Consider the following 9514-nt stretch of genomic DNA (forward strand, 5'->3'; position numbering starts at 1 on the left):
TTCAGAGGGCATTGTTTTTTTCCAGAAAATTACCCAGGGGCAATAGATAAAGGGAGGGGGGGGGAGAGGAGTGTAAGTGGGGAGGAAAGCTTTGGATCAAAATGAGATAATTTATGCAAAGCACTCTACCAAACTTTATACAAGCTGCAGGGTACTGGTGTGGCACTTAACTTCTCACTATCTTAGTTTTCTCATCTATAAAACGGGAATAATGCCTCTGAAAGCTGTTGTAACGACAAAATGATGTCATATATGCAAAGCATTTTGCAAAACTTAAAATGCTGTATAAATGCTTTTCAAAAAAATTATATGAACGTGATTTTATTACAGTTATGGGTCTAAGTATTATTATTAATATTATGATTAACAATATCTTGGATTTGGTGTCTTGTTTCCATGGTCAGCCAAAGGGCCAGGTCCTCCACGATGTGACCCTCCCTCCTTAAATCTCTCAATAGTCTTTCCAGACACACCCTCCCGCTACCCTCTGTAATCGATGATTCGGCCTTCCTCCTGCCCTCCCAGCCTTCAGCGTGCAAACGGCTCAGGGATAGAGTGGAGAGGTCTGGGACGGGCGCGTGCGCAGCAGTGAAGTTCGTGTGGAGTTTGGGGTCTTCGGTCCTCCGTGCTCTCTACTCGCTAGTGTTTTCCACCCTACTCCAGACCCCGCTATGGCGGACGAAGATCTGGAAGCCCTGCGAAAGCAGAGGCTGGCCGAACTGCAGGCGAAGCACGGGGTAAGAGTGGCCGCCGCCTTTCCCTTCGCTTTCCTTGCCGCCGGTCTTACCGAGGCCCTTCAGCCGCCCCCTCAGGCCTGGGCGCCTCTTCTCCGGGACCGCAAGCTAGGGTCCGCCGAGGCGGAGGCCAGAACTGCCCCGGTGTCCTGCCTTCTTTCCGCGTGGGACCGCTGTGTACCCAGCTCCTCGCCCGGGAGAGCGTTCTCTGCTCTGGCACAGGCCCGAGCTCTGCTCGCTCTGGGCATGGGTAGCACCAGCCCCACCCTCTGGCTTCCGAACTGGTTCCGGCGGCGCCGCCCCTGCGCCCAGGCTCTGCAGCCACGAGCCGCCTCCCTCGTGTCCACCGGGGACCGCCTCCCTGGAGCTCCGTCGCAGGCCGTGTACCCCGTAACCGCCCCGCGGCGCCTCTTTTTTCCTTGGCGGCCCTTCTCCCCTCCGGAGAGTTCTCAGCTCTTCCTCCCAGCAAGCACCCTGGTTCGGCTCCCTGCGCCCTGGACCTTGCGGTCTGGTGCTTGAGCTGAGCTTTTCTCTCCCAGGACCCTTCTTACGTTAGCTGGAGGGCCACTCTGCCCGCTCTGAATTTCGTTCTACCGCCGGGTTATGCTGGTGGAGCGTTTAATAAGCAGCTCTGCCACGAACTTGTCTGACAGTGGGCAGTGTCCCACCCTGGACTTGTAGTTTCCTATAAAATGGGGAAAGGGGCGGAGATTCTCGAAGTATCCTTATAGTTCTTAGCATTGTGACCCCCGGAATCTCAGAATGCAAGTTGGTATCTCGGGGAAAAGATCGTTCGTTAGGTTAAGCTTTATAAAGCTAGAATTCTAAATCAGATGCAAATTGTTTGAGGCCTCAGAGTTTGTGTTTAACCATCTAGTTTGTTTTACATCTAGGATATAATACGTTTTTCCGTTATCATGGTAATTAAGTAGCTGGTCCAGTGAAAAAAGCACCGGACTAGGTGTGGTTGTCCACGCCTGTAATTCCTATTCTTGGGGAGACCCAGGCTGTGAATCACTTTAGTGAGCTGCAGTAATCAAAGCTGTTCGGTGTCCGCACTAATTCAGGCACCAATATGTTGGAGGGAGAGAGCACCCAGGTTGCTGTGTTTTTTTCCTAGCTTAAAAGGGGGTTGGAGGGTGGGATGGAAGGGAAGAAAATCTAAAGAACCTCCATTCAAATTTGCTTCTGATACTGCCTCTGTGACCTTGGGTGAGTCACTTTACTTTCTTAGGCCCAGTTTCCTTATCTGTAAATTGAGAGGGTTGGACTATCTGGCTTCAGGTCCCAGACGAAAATTTTTGTCTTACAGTCCTTGTGGTGGCACTAATTTCACTTTACTTTGCAAAGCTTATTCTCACTGAATAATTATTTCTTAGTGACATACAATGAAAGATGTACTCATTTTTCCCCTCATTTTTTTGTCATATCAGTAATAAAGTTTTGTATCCTTTGCAGAGATGTTGGCAGGAAAGGCCACAAAGCATTAGATTCTGCCTTTATGATTTCAAAAGTAGGACTTTATGAATATATATGAAGAGCTTAATTGTTGTAATATTCAGTGACTGAGAGAAAATCAAATGGCAAGATCTTAGCATAAATGACAATTAAACATTCGTTTGGTTTGAGTTTTAAAATACTTGTCTTGTAAATTATTTGGAAAACTGTTTCTGAACTCTATCAGAAATAAAATGTAGTGATTCACAGGACTCTTAACTTCAGAGGCCAGTTATCCCAATCCTCTCATTTCAGGGAAGTTGAAACCAAGAGAGATTAAGTCACTTACCCTGGGTCACACAGTTGGTAAGTGTCTGAGACAGGATTCAAACCCATGTCTGCCAGGCTCAAAGTTTTATCCACTATACCAAACTTCTTTGAAGGAGATAGTCATTGGGAAGCACTGTCCTAAAAGGTTACTATGGGCTGAGGTGTCCAACTGAAATAGAAATAGATCCCTGCAGGTTGCGTATTTTGTATTTTTTTATTTATTATGTTAAACATTTCCCAATTGCATTTTAGTCTGGTTTGGACCCATTGAGAGATTTGACATCTCTAGTATAAGGCACTGAAAAATTAACTAACTTGCTCATGTCCACACAGCCAGTGCAGGGCCTGAGGCCTTTTTTATTCCTAAATTCAATTACCCCCTATGCCAAGCTGCCTCTTAATTCATCTTTATTACTCTGAATTGTTGATTGTAAAGTGAAATTTTTTTTGCAGGACTCTTCTGGTGACCCAGCACAACAGGAGGCAAAACACAGGTATGACCAAGATCACTTTTAGTGAGATGGGATTTTTCCTTTAGTTAGCTGAAATGAAATTATAATATATACAAGCTGCCTACCAATTTTAGGACATTTTTCCCTGGGTATTTCATTTTTTTTTCTATTAAGCCTTTGTGTTTCTTGCAAGTGAGATAACTAGCTATCCCCAGTTTCTTTGCTTTTAATAAATATCACATATTGACAACAGGGAGAGGAAAGGGAAAATTTATTTGATGTTCTAGGGCAGTGATGGGTAAACTACTGAGGGCAGGCCAGATTTGGGCCCCCTGAAATGTTCTATCTAGCTACCCAACATTATTCCTAATCTGACGAATACAATGAGGAGAATACAATACAATGAAACTTTGAAAGAGTTGCCTTAGAAACAGATTGACAGATGAGCATTTCCTTTCCTTTGGCCCCCTCTTTAAAAAGTTTGCCCATCACTGTTCTAGGGGATGGCTTGTACTTTGTTTGCTAGGAGAGTTGGGAAAAAGCAGTGCCAGCATCTGAGTTCTACCTTTACCATTCCTCAAAACCCTGACTTCTTGCGATGTCATTTAATATTTTATTAACTAAAGGAAACTATAACTTGAAAAGAACACTGAATTGAGAATCTAAAGAGAAGAGAAGACTGAGTTCTAGTCCAGGGTTTGCTACTACTTAGCCTGTTTCACTGGACAAGTTAATACATATCTCTTGCTCATCATTTTCCTCCTCTAACATAAAGGCTTAGATCGAATTATCAAAAGGTTCTTTCTAGCTATTTTATGATTCATTTAATTTCCACTCTAGAAACTGTACCAAGCTTTATAGAAATTTTCCCATCTTCCCTGAATGTAGTATAAGCCTCAGATTTTGTGGATGATTAAGGAACAATAGTGGTCAACAGGACTGTGAAAAAAGGTACAGGTTTAAAATAGTTCTTTCACTACCTTTTCTGACTGACTCACGACAAATAGCATATAAAAATCATTCCACAACTGATAGAATTTTTCTAATCAAAGTGCCAAGCTTCTCAGCAAAAATTCCCAAGGATATAGAGAACAACTGTGTAAATTTTGACAAACTTTTCAAAATAACGTCATATAGCTAGTCTTGAACAAATATTCCAGTCATTCTTGGAAGTTATTTTAGCTATAAAGTGTATCTTGAGCATATATCTATTCCATTTTCCGTAGTGATTTTATTTCTTCAGTTCTAAATTCAGGTGAAAGATAAGAAGTGGGCCCATGTGTATGAAATGAGGCCATTAAGTATATGCTGGAGAATGTATTTACTATTAAATTTCAGGAAACCATAAGTTAGAGAAATAGTAATAAGCATCAAATGTGATTTTTTTTTAAGGCGGGTTGCCTTTTTGAGATTATGCTGAAATTCCTCTCAGATCTTACTTATGTGATTAATATTTTTATCACTTTTTTTAGTTTTGACCTTTATAGCACAATACTTATCTTACTTTGTAAATTGTTTGCTACTTATTTTTATGTTTGTCCCTCCTTAGATTCTCATATCCATTCAGCAAATATTATTAATTCCATTTCTGCAACATCTTTTGTATTCTTCATTCTAACTACCATGACCCAAATTTGGACCTCTATTACCTCTCACTTGGACAGAAGATTATTGGTTTCCTTGGTTTTTGTGTTACTCCATTAATTCAATAAAGAAAATATTTTATAATTATTACAAACTATATTTTATTTGCAAGTCTCTGAGCAAGGAATGCCAAGGCATAAAGGAAACTAGGAATCCCATCTCTGAAAATTCCTTACCTGGGTTGATGGATGGATGGAATGGGGCGGGGCTAAGGGACTGAACAAGATACTGCTTTCTTCACTTTATTAACTACCCATTGTTTACTCAAGTCCAAATTCCTGGCATTTGGGGTCTTCTCCCATCTGGTTCCAGAGTGTCTTTTAAGCCTTACTATATTCTTGTTCTTTCCCAAACATAGTTTTTCTACTGCTTTGTCTTTACTTATACCTTATCCTTTCACCTAGAACGCCTTTCCCCTTGAATCTCTGCTTTATCTAATTAGACTTTCTTTACAGGGAAGCAGAGATGAGAAACAATATTCTAGCTCAAGTTCTGGATCAGTCAGCACGGGCCAGGTGTAAGCATCTTCACTTTACTTAAATGAAATTTCTCTGTTTAAATAATAATGGCTTTAAGTTACATAATAAAAAGACACCTCTAGTAATAATGAAATTACTATTGCTATCTCTAGGTTAAATGTTTATTTAATCTTAAGTACATTTGAAATAGGCTATTTGTTAGAAGAATGTGAAGTCTGTAGACTTAGTGGTAGGTAGTTAAATCGGTTTTAAAAGAGAGAAAGTAACAGCTGTTTCTTCTGCTTGTAGGAGATAAGGTTTTCTGGCTTAGGTACATATTGAATAAAATATAAAAGAAGTTATTACCTCTTAAATCAGAGTGATCAAGTGAAACTGTATCTTGTAACATTATTATCTGAAGCCTAATTTGGGACAAAAGTGACAACTAGGGAGGGTTTTTTGTGTAATCACTAACCAGTGTTTCCTTTAGCCAAGTAAAAAAGGTAAGTGTTTTTTAAAACACAGTAAGACAGCCCGGTAGCTCATAATTAGTAAATTATAAAAGAATAATTTTTATTTATATGGAATTTATGATTAGGTAATAAGTTTTGATACTTATTTGGTATTAGAGAGGATGTGATGGCTACTGGTGTTTATATCCTTGAGGATATAAAATTAAATCTTGGTTATACAGTTACTATAAATACATAAATACACCTATATATTGTTTCTTTTGTTTGTTTATCCCAGTAAGTAATTTAGCACTTGTAAAACCAGAAAAGGCTAAAGCAGTAGAGAACTACCTCATACAGATGGCAAGATATGGGCAGCTGAGTGGGAAGGTAAGTACTTGACTACTTTTTTTTTTCAGTGAAGCTTTAACTCCAAAGTTAAATCTCTGCAAATCAGACCCTAGAAGGATATTTTATCAGGAAACCTCCACCACTACCCCCCAAAAAGACAAGAGAAATCCCATCTGCTTTTCGTTGTCATTCAGTATGTTTCAGTTGTGTCAGACAATACGACCCCATGTGATGGTTTTCTTGGCAAGAATACTAGAGTGGTTTGCTATTTCCTTCTCCAACTCATTTTACAGATTAGGAACTAAGGCAAGCAGTCTTGCCCAGTCACGTTGCTAAGAAATGTCTGAGGTCAGATTTGAAGTAAAGAAGATATGTTTTCCTGGCTTCAGGCTGCACTCTATCCACTGTATCATCCATCTGCTTCTTATCTACTACCTTTTCCTATCTTGAAATGTAATTACTTGACCTACCTGAAATTCTTTAATAGCTGATATTTTTATGTTTGTGACATCTTCGACTTATGAGATCAGAGTTCCCTTTTATTATCTCTTGTTAATGGGTTATAGGGAGATAATTAATGGCCCAGAACAGTAACCAAAAAGTCAAAACAACAAAAAAGAGAAGCATAGTGCCTGACTGACCTTACTTTCATAGGTAAGCTATATAGGACTAGTCAAACAGTCATCAAGCATTAAACTATCTTCTGTGTCAGGCACTGTGTTACATAGAAAGGTGAATAACAGTCCCTGTTCTCAAAAGCTCACAGCCTGATGGGGTAGAGGCTATAATGTATAAACTTATATATAAACAAAATAAATATAGGATAAATTGGATATAACCAATAAAAGGAAAATCCTAAGATTGAGGGAGCCCAGAAAGGCTTTTGTTGAAGGTGAGAATTTTAGTTTCAACTTAAGGGAAGCCTCAACTTTATTGAGGCGGGAGAAAATCCTAAGTATTGAGGGACAGCTAGTGAAAATGCCCAGAGTCAGAAGATGGATTGTCTTATGCAAGAAACACCAAGGAGGCCATTGTCACTGGAACCCAGAGCACAGGATATGTGAGGCTGAGTAAGCCATATGTGAAGATTAGAAAGCAGAAGAGGGCCAGGTTATAAAGAACTTTGAATGCCAAATAGGATTTTATATTTAATTATACTTCCATGAGAAAATGAAAACCTTTAACCAAAATGGTTATTTTGCTATTCCACTTGTAAGATTTAAATTAATATCCAATAACTCCAAGTATTAATTTTATAAAGTTTATTAATGATCACTTGAAGTAGAAGGAATAAAAAATAAAAGTATAAAGACTAATTACCTAACAAAAATAAGACCATGTGAGTATATTCTCCTGCCTGGCTCAAAGCCCAGCTTTTGCAGCCATGATCAGGGGAAGAGAGAGGGGGTGGAGCTACACTCACAACTTTTTCTCTAAAACACAAGAATGTAATGTGAGAACGAAGATGGAAAGCTGGGAAAGAGAGTTCTGGAGAGCAAATCCTAATTACACACACTGGAAGTCTTCCACTTGGAAGTCTGGCTTTTCACTTCATCTTGGAAGCTAAGAATATTCACACAGCTTTCACCTCTTAAATACCCCATCTCTGGCCATAGATACAGCTAGGTCTTGGTTTCAGATATGCTGCTGTTTCCAAATTCAAGAATAAGAGTCAAAAGGCTCTAGAGTGTCAGTATCATCTTTAATGAGTGTCTTTTAGTTTAATGATCTCGAAAACTGCTCAACTCTGAACACTACATGTATAAAAGAGAAGTAAATACTTTTATTCCATTTCTCTTACCCTAGGTAACAGAGCAAGGATTGATAGAAATTCTTGAAAAAGTAAGCCAGCAAACAGAAAAGAAAATAACAGTTAAGGTAAGTTTTCTTGAAGTAATTTGAATATTGTAAAAATAAGCATCAAAAATTAAAATACTAAACTCTTTACAAAGATTAATACTTACACTCAGATATCAAAACTCCTTTCACTCACATCCTCACACCACAATGAGTGATCAAAGGTGATTTCCCTAAGGCTTTGTTCATAAAGCATAAGGTGTAGTTGGTCTTATCAGCTAGATGACAACTGACTTTTTTGCCTAAGGATCAACTAAACTGAAGCACAGAGAAACTTATCACTGGAGGGTTGGTAGTAGCAACTCATGAAATGTAAAAAAAAAGTGACTTAATTTTAGCGGAAGGTGATTTTATGCTTAACTTTGAAGCATCAAAGAAAAAAAAACAACAGTGACCACATTTGATAGAAGTTTCATTAGATTTTTTGTCCCCTTGATAAACATATTTTTTGATCAGTCAGCCTGTATGTCAAAAGGACCAAAATTCATATTTAAAATATTTATAGATGTCTTCATCTTGCCTACCACTAGTAGCTTACTACAGACATCTAATTAGCTAGGTAGTAATAAGGAAGAATCAAACCTTTTGCTATCAAGTTAACTAAAAAAATGTTATTTCTCAGAGCGCCTTAATTAAAATTCAGACATATTGTGACATACTCTTACATTTTCCTTTCTAGTTCAACAGAAGAAAAGTAATGGATTCTGATGAAGATGATTATTGAAATCTAATGTTTAAAGACTCAAACTTGAAAAATTTCTAGGAAAAGATAATACTTGGCAGAAGTGAAGATCTGATTAAATGGTAAACTTTGCTTTCTGTATACATTTTGAGAAAGAGGGGCAAATAAAAAGGACTTGTTTATGTAAAATAAAACAATTTGGACAATGGTTTTTTTTTAATACTACTGTAAGGGACTGGTTTTAGAAGCCTATGTTTTGCAGAAATAGTTAAGGATTTCCCTGCTTACCAGTGCTTTCAAATGTCTTCAGCAGCATATGCCCTTTAAAATTGTAAACACTACTCATGACCTGTATCCAGGGAAGGAATATGGCAATAGCACATTTTTAGTAAGAAATAATATTAAAATACCAATAGCTATAACTTTCAACTTTGTAGAAATCAGAAGCAATTATATTTATTCTGAATGAACTTGTAACACATATGATGCTTTCTAGATATTATTCCTGAAAGCAAGTAAGCTATGGATGTATGATTTCAACTTTTCCACATTTTTTTCTTGCAGATAATAATGAATGTATATACATACACATATGTACATGAATATATACACACACACACACACACATTTAAAATGTATATAATACATACACCTTAAAATGATGATGTTTAGTGCTACTTAATGCTTGTATAAAAAAATTCCTATCAGCTGGGCTTAACTGTACTTCATTAGTGAAATCTGGTTGTGACCTATGTTACTAGTTGATGGCAGTACCTTTTATGAAGGAAAAAAACCTTAAGATTATCTTTGTTCATGGTAAAAGTGAGGAGTTAAAAGCATATCATCTTTAGGATGTCTTTATAAAATAATATATTTTATTAGAAATGATATATTTATTATAAAAATGTTTTCTCTACTAGGTTACAGCCAACTAGTCTTACCTATGACTGATTTTAATGTAACATTCTTTCAACAACAAAAATCTTCTGACATATCTTTTTAAATGCCATGTATCTTTACATATGTGATCCTATATAATAATTAGTGTTTTGGCTTTCACTTTTTGAAGTTCTAGTTAAATTGAAAACATGGACTAGCTAAATCATTTGGCTAAAGT

At 37.8% G+C, this 9514-nt stretch overlaps 1 protein-coding gene across 1 annotated transcript; it reads left to right on the top strand.

Moving 5' to 3' along the window:
• The first annotated feature begins 346 nt into the window (after nt 1-346).
• Nucleotides 347-8591, top strand: PDCD5 (programmed cell death 5). The gene is made up of 6 exons (XM_044661442.1): nt 347-737; nt 2955-2995; nt 5053-5114; nt 5806-5897; nt 7665-7736; nt 8395-8591. The coding sequence occupies exons 1-6, from the start codon at nt 672-674 to the stop codon at nt 8437-8439; spliced, it is 378 nt and encodes a 125-aa protein (XP_044517377.1). The 5' UTR covers nt 347-671; the 3' UTR covers nt 8440-8591.
• The last annotated feature ends 923 nt before the right edge of the window (nt 8592-9514 follow it).

This window comes from Gracilinanus agilis, chromosome 2 (assembly GCF_016433145.1).
Source record: "Gracilinanus agilis isolate LMUSP501 chromosome 2, AgileGrace, whole genome shotgun sequence".
Lineage (NCBI taxonomy): Eukaryota > Metazoa > Chordata > Mammalia > Didelphimorphia > Didelphidae > Gracilinanus > Gracilinanus agilis.